The sequence below is a fragment of the Nematolebias whitei genome, chromosome 20 (assembly GCF_014905685.2).
Source record: "Nematolebias whitei isolate Nwh7 chromosome 20, NemWhi1, whole genome shotgun sequence".
Lineage (NCBI taxonomy): Eukaryota > Metazoa > Chordata > Actinopteri > Cyprinodontiformes > Rivulidae > Nematolebias > Nematolebias whitei.
The window spans coordinates 21,069,583-21,083,418 of NC_056517.1; the positions used below are offsets into that span (position 1 = coordinate 21,069,583).

A 13,836-nucleotide genomic window follows, 5' to 3' on the forward strand; every position below is an offset into this window, starting at 1 on the left:
ACACACACACACACACACACACACACACACACACACACACACACACATGTTTGTTTTGCTATCTTTGTGGGGCCTTTGCATTGACTTCCATTCATTTTTCATTCATCTCTATAGCCTAACCATGACCTTTATCCATAACCTAACCATTACCAGTACATACCTAACCCTAAACCTAACACATCCTCAATTCACACCTTAGTCCTAAACCTAGCCCCTAACCCACCAACGGGACTTCTTCTTATGGGGCCCGGGCTTTGGGCCCCATAAGGAGCAGTTGGTCCCCACAATGTAGTATAAGTTGGAAAAATGGGCCTCACAAAGTAGCATAAACAAGGACACACACACACACACACACACAAACACAAACATCTTTGCCTTGCTTGCGTTCGCACTGTAACATCTTTACTAAATTGAAGCTGCCCAATGAACCTCTCCTGTTATTATTATTATTATAATTTTAAAACCTATTTTTTTCTGTGATTTAAGCTCGTCTTCAGCTGTTTATGCAGATTTGTTTGTGTCACACAACAAAGTTTAAGTTCAGAGACGTCTCACCTAAAACGCTGCACATTTTAATCTAAAAGATTTCCTCCTTCAGTCCTTAACAAACTCTTATTTTTCCTTTTTTTTAGCTCTTTTTATGTAATTCCAGGATCTTTGTTAGATTCAGGAGCCAACCAACAATCAGCATTGTTGCATAAAGTGATATATTAAAACAGATAAAGTGTAGACTTTTGAATTCCAATGGGCTTTGTTTTAATTTATTTGTTAACTTGTAGAGAAATGATTGATTTAGTCTACAGTTTCTACATTGTTTGTGTTATTACTGCTATTTTATATATATTTTGCATGCTCAAGCTTAGATAATTATTCATTTCAGTAAAGATTTTAAAGATAAAGAAAGAAATAAAGATTTCATTTGTTAAAAACAAAAAATATATATAATTGAAGCTGAGTGATGAAAAGGACTTAAGAGGCAGCGCCAGGTACGTTTGTTCTAAAAAAAAAAAAAAAAGGACTTAAAAATAAATTAACTTTTATGTCCACAGAAAAATAAGTGCATGTATTTTGCATTTCATAACTGATTTTGGTCCAACAATTTGATGACAACAAATTTAACAGCCTATATATATATATATATATATATATATATATATATATATATATAGCATTAAAAGAGATCATTAAAGTTTTCACTTCCTGTTTAACGTCAGTTTTAAAGAAGTAATAAATATAAAACTCTTAAATATGTTATCATAATTTTATAATATGAAGAACTATATAACAAGTATAAATATTTTATGAATTTTATTCTACAGTTTTTAGAGTCAAATTGGTATTTAATTGGTATTTTACAGGCATGAAAGAAAACGCATAATGTCGCCATCTAGTGGTGAATTCAAAAATGTTTTTAATGACTAATATTCTGGATATCCTGATGCATGCTCAATATTGCTATAATATTCAGTTGAAGTCATCCTGATGAACCTTCTCAGTTCAGAACAGAACATGGAGCTCTAAGTTTTGTTTTCCTGTCCTCCGTGCCGTGAAATAAACCAGACAAGCGTTCAGGACCAAGAAGAATTTAATTTAATTAAATTTATTTATATAGCACTAAGTCACAACAGAGGTCACCTCACTGAACAGAAACATAAGTTAACATAAACATTCATAAATAAAAATAATAAGTTAACACTATTTATGTGAGGAGGCTCATTGTGGGACATGAATGGGTCCAGCTGTTTGTCTGTGGTGTCAGCAGTCTCACGATGTGGGAATGTCCTCGTGATGACATTTAGCTGCCTCGTGCCGTCAGGAAGGACAGTGTTCATCCTGAGAGAGCGAGACACGTCCAGGCTGTAGAGACGCACCTGGAGAGACACTCAGCCCAGGTAGGACCTCTGAGGGACAGGTGGATAATCTCACCAGGTGCTTATTCTTGTAGCTATTTGTCAGGCTTACTTTAGACCTTGTTTATTTGTTTATTTACAATAAATGTCAGGAATATAAAGAAAGGAAAAAGTAGTAAAGTTAATAAAAGAAAGTACATTTATTTTTTATTTAATGTCATAACGGAAAAGGTGAAGGAGGAAGTCAAGAAGTACAGCTGGTCCAACTTTCTATTCTGTTCTATAAGTTGTTAAAAAGGACAATATACATTTTATCTCTCTTTATATTTCTGTGTGTGTGTATAGACCTATAACTGTTTCAAAAGAAACAAAATTAGCTGAATTATTCTGGACAATTTAAATGTGTTGTACTTGTCACAGTTTGTTTTAGAAAACTAGTATTATTTATTATAATTATTATAATTTATTATTATTAATATCATCATAAACCGTTATTTAATCAGGCAAATCCCATTGAGATCACAGATCTCTTTTGCTAGGGAGGCCTGAAACCTAACATGCATATTTAGAAAGTGGGAGGAAACCCACACAAACACAAGGAGAACATGCAAACCCCACGTAGAAAGACCCCTGGTCAAACTTGGGGATTGAACCTAGACCTGTCACAATAACAAATTTTAATTTTCTCAGAAATTATTGAAATAAATGATATTATTGTTTGAAATTTGACAATAATTTGTAATTATTGTCAAATGTAAGAAGAAATGTTTAATTTGTTTTGCATGTAGTACCTTTTTTCAACCACTGGATGGCAATATAAGACAGTTTGAACCGATGGATGGATAGTGAGGGAGTGAGAAGCGCGTCTCTTTAGGAAAAATGGGAGGGAGGCCCCTTGTGACATGAGCTGTCTCTCTATGGTTCTCAAAATGGCGGATGCTCGGTGCATTTTGAGCTCTTTAGCATAGCATTTTTCACACAAAAAAACAGTAAACAAGTTATTAGTTGGCAGCACGGTGGCGCAACTGGTAGAGCTGCTGCCTCTCAGCGAGCAGGTCCCTGGTTCAAATCCCAGTCCGGGGGCCTTTCTGGGTGGAGTTTGCATGTTCTCTCCGTGCATGCATGGGTTTTCTCCGGGTACTCCGGTTTCCTCCCACAGACCAAAAACATGCATGTTAGGCTGATTGGTAACTCTAAATTGTCCCTAGGTGTGAGTGAGAGAGTGAATGGTTGTTTGTCTCGTTTGTCTCTATGTGGCCCTGTGATGGACTTGCGACCCGTCCAGGGTGTACCCCGCCCCTCGCACAGTGATTGCTGGACATGGGCACCAGCGACCCCCGTGACCCAAAATGGAATAAACGGGTAAAGAAAATGGATGGATGGAAGTTATTAGTTTCTTTTTGCAGGGAAATACTTTTTACACAAAATCGTGAATTTTTTTTTTCATTTAGCCTTTATTTATCCAGGTTAGTCTCATTGAGCCGCGAGAACTCATTTTCAAGAGAGACCTGTTTAGGGAGCACATGGTGGGGTTAAGGGCCTTGCTCATGGGCCCAGAGTGGGGCGAATGAGGGTGGGGACAAGTGTGGGTGTTTCACCTACCCCACCCACAATTTTGATGTTGTCGGGGCCGGGGCGTGAACCGGCGATCTTCGGATCACAGGCCCACCTCTCTAACCTCTGCGCCACCACACCCCCAAATTTTGGAGCTTTGACAAGATGAAGGTGTTTTACTGAGGTCGGCCTGTTAGCTTAGCTCGTAGCTTAGCTTCTCAGCTTAGCTGCTTTTAATGATCCAAAAACACACTTTGGATGGTTAAAATGGATTTTAAAGAGAAATGGGGGGGGGGGGGGGGGGGGGGGGGTTTAGCGAAGAGCACCAGAGTTGAGTCTTTTGTCATCCAGTGTCTTCAGTAGAAAGAGAGAGACACAAAGAAACGATAACGCTGATAAATGAAAATGAGGTTGATAATTTTCATTTATCATGCAATTAATTGATTAATTGATTTATTGTTTATTGCGACAGGCCTAATCGAACCCAGGACTTTCTCACTGTCAGGCAGCAGTGCTAATTACTAATCTGTCATGCTATTATAAATACAACATATTGTGTTTTTATTTTTATTAAGTTTACTTTAAAATATTAGCATAAAGTGTCTCATATATCAAAATGACTTTATTTTTGTTAATTAGAAAAGAATAGTATGACTATTCCTGTTGTTAAAGTGTGTTATCAGCTGGATCAAACTCTAACCGTCTCATCTCCTGAAGCAAACATGTCTGCCGTCTTCCTCGCCCTGCTGCTCCCTCTGATCTCAGCTCAGACTTTTCACTGGGGCCCCTGTCCAACTCCACAGGTGCAGCCCAACTTCAACATTCACCAGGTAACAAACACAAACATCTGTGCACATGTGGCTCACTGGGACCAACACGTGATGCTTCGTTTCTGCTAACAGTACCTGGGCAGGTGGTACGAGATCCAGAAGCTGCCTGCCTCCTTCCAACGAGGGAAGTGCATTGAAGTAAACTACGCCTTAAGGAGGGATGGAACCGTCCGGGTGCTGTACTCCAGACTCCAGTGAGTACTAATACTCTGATTGACCAGTTTCAGTTGATTCGTGTAACATCTTAAGTTGATCTATAGAAGTCAGGACAGGATGCAGTCTACAGTCCTCTGCATCACAGAACAACAAATGAGCATAAAAAATGTTTTTTTGTGTCATTTTCTTCAGTTGGATTGATTTTAATGTTTACAAGTCTTGTCTGGCATTAATTATTTGCACAACTATGTTGGATGCACATTATATTTACTCTTCAGGTTATAGTGATTTTAAAAATGAAACGTTAAGAGGTGGATTGCTTTCTATTTTTGTTGTTTCAGTAAAGACAAAGTGAGGGTGGCAGAAGGGACCGCTGTGACTCCTGACTCGAGAGAACCGGCCAAACTTGGAGTCAGCTTCTCATATTGTAAGTACCATATTTTTTGCCGTATAAGTTGCACCTTATTGCATAAATATGCAAGTTCTGCGCCTTATATGAAGTGACTAATATACTTTTTTCCCTATATTTATAACGCAATTTTTGACTGACATTTGAAATATTCATTCAAAATGAACCAGCAAACATTACCAGTTGCAGCCACTAGAGGGGCCTCTAGGCTTTTATATGTTGTTCTTCTACCCTGCTTCTCACACACACATACACACATACACAGAGACAACTGAGAAAAACTTAACACAAGTAAAATGCAACCAAACAGAAAGTCATATTTTGCAGATTACAAACTACAGGTAATAAAATATTCAGCCCAAAACGGTAATCGAGCAGCAGAAAGAAAGTTTAAACAGAGGAACATCAGCGCCCAGACGAAATGAAACTGTTTTGATCATTAAAGTTCGTTTATTTGGGAAAATTAGACTGAGACACACCTTTACTACAATTTCCAGCAAACAAATAATTGTTTTTAAGTGTTAATCTTGTTAAATTCTTGTTAAAGTCCTCATGTGCACGCTGTCGCAGCCGCCATTTGGCAGCCAATCGATTTTTGGCACAACACCGGCCCACATTTCCTGGGGGGTCAGCGGTGATGCATAATAGATGCGACTTATACGGCGAAGCGACTTATACAGCGAATCGACTTATACGGCGAAGTGACTTATACGGGGAAGCGACTTATACGGCGAAGCGACGTGTACGGCGAAAAATACGGTATTTGTTGGGGACTGCCTAGTATAAGGCAGCACCTGTTATTATCCACCTAACAAAAGGTTTCTTAACTTTATTTATATCTTACTCTTCTGTCAACTTTAATGCATCCTGAACCTCAATGTATAGCTCCACAAATGTTGTATCAAAATGACCGGCTTGGCACCGTGATGTGTGCTATTACTTGTATTTGTGTTTTTGTTATCATGGCAACGTAATTTGCAAAGGTGCAGTTTTCCCCATACTAAATGCCTCACAGACACTCTTCACACATGTGAAGTCACATGATTAGAGTGCAGAGGTTCCTGAAGAAATCTTAGAACATCATTGATGGGTTTGTTTGAAACTCACAGGAAAAAAAATCATAATGTATGTCTAGAACTGATTATTGTTTGGAGACATTTTGATTCAAGATGGCTGCCAGTTACCTCAGCAAACACAAAATTGACTATAAATCGGTCATTCTTTGACATAATGAGTTGAATTTTAATATGGTTGTAGTTGAGAGCGAGTTGTTTTATATTCCTAATGCGAATCAAGTATCTAAAATGGCCACCTTAGCTAAAAGGGAAAAAATATGCTAACTCTGCCATTTTTAGAGCGATTCAGCTGAAATTAGGTATTTGACTTGACTGTAGTGCACAATCCAAATCAAAAATACAAGATGGTCATCTTAGCTAAATGAAAAATTGACTATAACTCATAGATTTAGTTGCCATATTGAGCTGAAATGTGGTGTAGTAGTAGCTGAGAGCGAACCCAAACACATAGTACTGTCAAATCAAAATTTTATTTGGCAGCAGCGTGGCAGTCCCAGTCAGTTTCTCCAGGAACTTATATATCCTTTTATTTCAGACTCCATTTAATTTGTCAGATGCTGTTTATTTTCATTTAAACATAGAAATTTCATTGTATCAATCATTTATTTATTATCATTATGTAAGCTTAAAAGGTAGTTTCTTATGTTATTTAAGAAATAATAATAGTGGTGTTTCTCTGCTTGTGGGTTCTGCTCCCAGTTACTCCCTACAGCTCATACTGGGTTCTGACCACAGACTACACCAGCCTGGCCGTTGTGTACTCCTGCACAGATATCCTCCACCTGTTTCACGTCGAATACGCCTGGATTCTTTCACGGTCGCGCTTCCTGCCTCCGGATGCGCTTCGTTACGCCCAAGAGCTGCTGGTCAGAGAAGGAATCGACATCTTCAAGATGAAGGCGACTGATCAGAATTGCAAGGATGTCTAATAATAATAATAATAATAATAAAAGACTCATGTTTATCTGTTGAGGGACTTTTCAGTACATCCTTATCACACTAAACTGCCTTTAAAGCATGGTTTGTTAAACTTTAGTCAGAAAAAAAGAAAACGTTATATATTTTGCATTGATAAATTAATTTTAGTATGTATTATTGATATGTGGGGCCAACTGTGATTGTTAATTTTCACATTCACATAAAATATGCAACCTTTACTGGAGAGAGTAAAGTGTTTAATGATAGGTTAAATAGTTTAATTAGCCATCAAATGTTTAGATATGGTTAAAACAATAGAATTGATATTGGACATTGGAAAGAAAACATTTTTAAAAACATGAGTATAAACTGACAGCAGAATGTGAAAGTCCTGCATATTTTACTATCTTTTATCTGAAGTTTATTTCATTAAGTCTGATGGAAAACTGACATAAGGAATAATGTTTGTAAAACCATAAGAAATAAAACTCCAGCATTCATTGAAGGAATGCAAATTTTTGAATCTATATCTGTAAATCTGACTAAAATATACCAAATTATTTTGCTTTTCTTTAGGCCAATTGACTGCGGCGGCCATCTTGAACCTGAATATTGATGCTGTCATCAATTTAAACGTTTCTTCAAGTTGTGAATATTTATGAAGATTTCACTATTGTCATCCATTTTTCCTTCCTTATGTTTTTTTTGGCATTTTTCTTGTTCCAGTTTTTGTGCTATTTCAACAAATATATCAAAACATTCAGCTCTTTCAGGACAATCCTATGACTTTTGGTATTGGTGCAACTTTAGGTTTTTGAAATATTTAGCCTTTTCTTCTCACAGGAAATTGAGCTAATTTTACATCCTTCAAATCTTTAGATCTGTTTACAACCTTCTATGCTCTTTTCACATTTTGTTTTGCTTCAGCTTACAAAATTTAAACTTTTTTCCAGCTACTTTGTGCTTCATTCAGAATCTTTCTTCCAACATTTTTGTGCTTCTTCTAACTTTTCTAATTTCAGCAAGTTTCAGCTTTTTCTCCTATTTAGCGGTTATGCTAATTTTAGCTTTTTCAGCTAATTCCACATTTTTGCACTCATTTCACCTTTTTTAGCCTAATTCAGCAAAAATGTGCTCTCTCCACTTCCTTCTGGTAATTTAAGCTTCTTTCTGCCTTTTTTTAGCTACTATTCAGCCGTTTTTAATAAACATATTTCTGCATTTTTCAGATAATTTATACTTTTTTGTGCTAATTTCTGCCTTTTAACCTAATTGGGCACAATTGTGCTTCCTCCACTTCATTCTGGTAATTTAAGATTCTTTCTGCCTTTTCAGATAATTTGTTTGGCTCATTTCAGCTTTTTTAAACTAATTTACTAATTTTTGTGCTCATTTCTGCTTATTTAAACCAAATTCAGCAAATATGTGTTCTTTCTGCTTTCTTCTGCTAATTTAGGCTTGTTCTTCCATTTCAGCATGTTTTTAGCTAAGTTCAGCTGTTTTTCAACATGTTCTTGTGGAATAAGCATTCACACTGCATTTTCACAGGAAATGCAAATCGTCTGGTTTTAAAATATTTTCATTTTTACAAAATGTTTAATGGTCTTAAAGACAAAAAAGGGGCAGAAAGTAATAAATACACAATGCAATAATCGAATAAAGATGATTTATTTCCAGTGTTTGTTGGGATGGGGCTGGGATTTATCGTCTGCTGTAAACAGGTGAGACTCTTACTCTTCAGTAAAACAAATTTTTTTATCGGTGTCTTTTAGATTCCACCCAGTTTTAAGCACCTTCCTTTATTTTTATTTACTCCGAGAATCTCAGAAGAAATTACTATAGACGATCAGAAACATGAAGTTATGAGTGAGTAAAAGTATGACACGCATCAGGAATGATAGTTTTTAAATAAAAAAACTCTTCTTGACAAATATCTTAAGTTGTTCTTAAAGAAAATAAAAAAGGCACTTCTCAAGATAAAAACAATTCGAACATGTAAAAACGTAGCTTTTGGACAATAACGTGACAAAGCGTGGGAATAAAACCTACTGTACCAGGCATTACATACTATAGCATCAACATTCCATTTTTTTTTATTTGATAAAACTATAATAATCTTCCAGTCCTTCCAGCTAATATCTGGCTGTTGTGAACGTACCGTGAAAAAAAAAAAAAAAACCTTCCCACGGCACCCAGCTCAGAAAACAGCCTTCAGTTTTCCTACGTACTTCAAGTACCAACAGAAAAAAAATCTGATACATGTTTTTAAAAGACCATTTTTCTTTACAAGCATCTCATATTAGTCCAGAGTGATACATTCTTCATCCCACTTTGAATGAGGAAGAACCGTGACTCCTCCTGCTCCTCTTCACACTGAGCCTTTACAACAGTGCTGTAAAACAACCCTTACTAATGTACATCTTATAAATCAGTCCTGCAGGAGAATGTCCAGGTTTGTGTCTGTTCCAGTATGGCAGAAACATCTCGCAGTAACAATCAGAGCAGTTTATACACAGTATGTACAGGAGATCACTAACGTATACTTCATAGAAAAATATTGAGCTAAAGTACACACATTCACTCTGCTTCTGTTCATCCACATGCTGTCATTGTTTCACAGGTACTGGTAGAATCGTGAGCGGACAACGTGTCCCCCGGAGAGTTTGTGAGGGTGAGCGTCCGTCTCGAGGGACGTTCTGTGTTTGTCTTGTGGTCTGCTGCTGCTCACAAGCTCCTCCGACTGAGCAGGACGTGAAGGAGGTGGAGCTTCCTGAGCCTCGGGGCGATCGTCCTCCGGCACGGCTTTAGGCGCGACCTCTGCGTTCGTTGCGGAGCCTTTGCGCCGCTCCTTGGGGATCCAGTCTCGGAGGAAGTCCTGAGAGGAGCAGTTGGGCTTGAGGTGGTCCAGAGGGGACAGGTCGGCTGTCTGGTCCACCCCACCCTGCTCCCTCCAGTCATTAATAACCGCCAGCTCTGCGAAGTCTCTCTGCCCACCCATGGTGTGCCTCCGCCGGATGCTCTTCTTCTTACTGCGAGCGTCAGCAGCTCGGCTCCTCTGGGGCAACATGTCATCAGCAGACGATCGTAGCCGGAACTTCAGCCGCTCGGTGAGCTTCAGGTGCCAGGCCGGTTCACGCTCCGACTCGCTGCGCGAAGATGAGCTGATGCTGCTCGTCGATCGACCTTTCTTCATCACCTCCAGAACTCGAGACAAGCGGCTGGAGGACTCGGCCTTCCCTTCGTTGCGGTCCCCGCTCCCTGCGGCGCCCTCTGCTGATGAGTCACTGTCCGTCTTGTGCTTCAGGGACCACCTTCTGGACAGAGTGTCACACTCGATCATCCTTTGTGTTGGAAAGAGGCGCCGTGCTTCCTGTTTTGTTGTGGTGGGCCCCTTGGCCTCCCCTCTCAAGTCTGGTTTCTCCCGGTTCTGCTCTGGGCAGGGCGTGGACTGGCTGCTGCCTCCTCCTGGAGCGAACACCGGGAATTCGCTTTCGCTGTCGGTCTCCATGTGTCGGCCCTCGCTGACGAGCTCGCTGCGTTCGTCGTCAGCCTCCTCCCCACCCTGCAGCTCAGGGCTCAGCGCACTCGACTCCGCTCCCGTCAGGAACGTGATGGAAGAGGTGGTGGAGTAGTCGGAGGTGATGGAGCTCACCTCGGCTCCGGCGGCTGTCCCTGCGCCTGCTCCTAGTCCGATGCCCACAGGGAGGTCAAGGGGCACTCCTCCAGTCCACTTTTTGGGTCTTGACCGTGAGACGGACGCTCCAGAGCTCATGGTCCCGAGGTCGGAGTTGTTTTCATCTGGCTGGGATGGAGGATCCGACAGGGAACACTTCCCACAGGTGGCCGCTTGGCTGCTGAGCAGGGAACAGATATTTGGGGACAGGGAAGGCAAAGGTGACAGACACTTGGGCGGAGCATTGTCCCTGAGGAGTAAGGAGTTTCTGTGCTCTCGCTTGGCATTAGATGTGAGCTCCACAATCCTTCCGTTCTCCTTCCTCTCCTCTTGCTGCTGAATGTTGGGTTTTACGTTGGCACTGGGACGAGCCTCGTCCGGCTCACCAGTCTGAGACGAGAGGTCGTCCAACTTCAGGCTGGAGACTTCCACTTTGGGGAACACAGCATCGAGATCATCATCTGAGCTGCTGGGCTGGGGCTTCTCCTTTTTCTTTCTTTTGCGGCTGGCTGCAGCAAAGATGGAGGAGACTAGGAGCTCTCTGTCCTTCCCCGAGCCCCAGGAAACCTGTAAGAAAAATATGGTGTGGGGGATATATATATAAATAAACACAGCTGATATGAAGAAAGACTTTAAAAAAGAGGAATAACCCTGGCATTCCTGACTGAAATCTTAAATCTGTACTCCACCTGCTCCTGCGAAGCAACAGACCAGAGACAAAAAAACAAAAAGTTACATTTGCAGCTGTTTAACCGAACTACACCTGAGTTTCCATGCAGCCTTGAAGCAGAAGCAGGAGAAGCAGAAGCTGCAGAGGCTCAAGCACCGCCATGAAGCCGAAAAGGAGCAGCCAGGTAACAAACTGCATTCATTTTTCTGCTCCTAAACTTTGTCCAGGCTTCTCTAAAATAAGTTCAATGACGACTTATAACATGTCGCTTCAGTGCCTACAACAAGCTGCTGCCTGCTTTGATGTGCTCGTCACATGTTGGCACATGGATAAGGACCCAGTGGGGGTTAGAGCAACAAGATGGGCTCCTGAAGCTCCTTCTGTCATATGCCCCTTTTCCACCACTATTACTCAGCCTCAACTCTGCTCAGCTCGCCACGGTAAGATCCCTATTCCACCAGTACTTTTTAGCTGATTCAGGACCTTTGTTTGTCCCTGCTTCTCTGGTATGACCGTTCGAGCTGAGTCGGCACCTAAACGTGACGTCAGAACACTGTCGGTCACTGATTGGTCAGGGGGAGGAGTCACTGGATCTCAGAAACTCTTCACCAATCCGCCATTTGCAATTTCTCAGGTCGCAGCGCAGCGCAGCGGCTGGATCTATTTTTAAGATTTAAAAAACAATAATGACAACGCGAAGTCCAGGAGTTTTTTGTGTTTGGTGACCGACGACAAAATTCGAGCGGAGTCACCGCGGAGGATCATACGAGCTGCTGACCCGTTGAAGGCCGCGAGGCCTAACCCCAAGCTCCAGCCTCATGTGCTCACAAAGGCCGGATTCTGAACCCTGGCAGGCGGGAAGACCAGGAGTCCAGGACGGAGGGTGGAAACTTTTTTTTTTTATGTATAAAAATGTTTTTTTTTAATCAGCAAAGATTAAAAATAAATAAATGGTGCCGGCTTTATCATGAAATCCTGTTTTCACTTTGGCTTTATTAAATAATCTGTTAATTAAAGTTAACTCAGCTGAAAAATCATAAAAAGACGCAAAATTATTGAATCTCTGAGGAATATTTCCCTCAAACATGTTTAAAGAAGAGCTACATCCTTTGGTTCAACTTTATTCTAACCCACAGATGCACAAATCACAAAACAAGAATTAAACTTTAAATCAAAACTAAAATAAAATCTGTATACAAGAAACAAAACCACATATCTAAATTGAACAATAAAAGACACAATGAGTGCAAATAAATCAAACGACGAAGAAAAATATAGAATTTTAAATATAAATGTTTTTGTAGAATCTGGTTCATCAGATTTAATTTAATTCAGTTTATTTATACAGCGCCAAGTCACAACAGAAGTCGTCTCAAGGCACTGAACAGAAATATTCATATTTAAAATAATATTTTAACATTTATCTGAGGAGCAGACTGCTTTGAGTTGTACTCATCACAGAACTCTCACTCTTAATGGTGAAATAAAGTTCATTAAAAGTTCATTAGCAGGATTTTGGATTCTGAACTCATCTAAAGAACTGGTCTTGGAGTGCGGTGGAAATGTGACGTGTAAAGTGCTGATCTGAGCAGGGCTGAGTAGGAGTGGTGGAAAAGGGGCTATACAGACATGGTTTGACTACAAGAAAACAGATATTTAACAAAGTACAATATCATGTAGGAGTGTGCAAAAACTGTTAAAGCTGAAAGTGAATTTAATTTACTGTAAAAACAGACCAAGAAGAAAAAGAATTAGAAGGCACAAGCGTACATGCAGCCGAAAAGTAAGCAACAAATCAATGCACATTGCTGACTGATAGGAAGACTTAGAGGTTCATGACAATTACTGATGACGTTACATAATGTTTAGTTTTTATTTAGCCTGCATGGATTTTAATATTTTTATGGAACATTTTTTTTTAGCGGAGCTCCTGTTATACACAACAAGGCATTTCCATGTAACAACATGACCTAAAACACTTTAATGCTTACATTTGACTTAGCGATGTTACCTGTTGCCGTATAAGGCTGCTGTTGCAGAGCCCTTGTAGCAATAAATTCACAATCATCATGCACAAGTAGCTCGTAGAAAATAAAAGATGGACGAGACTTTTTAATTAATTGCGCTAACAGAGGCCGGCTGCTGCAAGCGGCTATCACAGGTAACGTACATTTTTATTTGTTTAAATGTTACTATAAGCCTGACGAGCCTTTCTTAGTGACAAAAAGCTGTTAAATGAGATATTTGGCGATGGGTCAAAACAGCTTAATTCCATCAAAACAATCACATTTAACTATGCAACTGGTGTTCTTGTCATTTTTCAAGCATTTGAGACATCAAATAATATATTTCTGCTTTAACTTGCTGTTTTTAAGAGTTTAATACCCAGTGGCCTTCAGATTTGTTTGAAGTGTTTGCTGCACAGTAGTTTATCTGTTACAGGGTTCTTCTACTTCCTACTATCTTACACTGTGAGCAGGACACACTCACCTTTGATTTGGCTGAATCACTAGTTTGTGAATCTGTGGAGAAAAAGACAAAGGGGAGTCGCATTAGAATATTATTTCAAACTTAAAACATGAAAGAGGAGGTGCAACATGAGGAAATGGAAAATAAAGCTGTGACAGGATGAGATGTGAGGGTGAGACAACAGGCCATGCTGCACACAAACACAGATGAGCTCCACGCTACACTCAGCTC

General features: G+C 39.9%; 2 protein-coding genes across 2 annotated transcripts in view; one reads left to right on the forward strand and one right to left on the reverse strand.

The window, feature by feature from the left end:
* Positions 1–4,111: 4,111 nt before the first annotated feature.
* apodb (apolipoprotein Db) lies at positions 4,112–6,813 on the forward strand. Its single transcript, XM_037693847.1, has 4 exons — positions 4,112–4,234; positions 4,307–4,428; positions 4,732–4,817; positions 6,575–6,813. Exons 1-4 carry the CDS (start codon positions 4,127–4,129, stop codon positions 6,802–6,804), a joined length of 546 nt encoding a protein of 181 aa, XP_037549775.1. The 5' UTR covers positions 4,112–4,126; the 3' UTR covers positions 6,805–6,813.
* A 1,634-nt stretch (positions 6,814–8,447) lies between these two features.
* LOC119426496 (rho GTPase-activating protein 21) overlaps positions 8,448–13,836 on the reverse strand; it is a 72,414-nt gene continuing 67,025 nt past the window's right edge. The window contains exons 24-25 of the mRNA XM_037694053.1: positions 13,627–13,658; positions 8,448–11,033 (exon numbers count right to left, since the gene is read on the reverse strand). Of these exons, the coding sequence (XP_037549981.1) occupies positions 9,408–11,033; positions 13,627–13,658 (1,658 nt within the window). The 3' untranslated portion in view covers positions 8,448–9,407. The remainder of the gene's footprint in view (positions 11,034–13,626; positions 13,659–13,836) is intronic.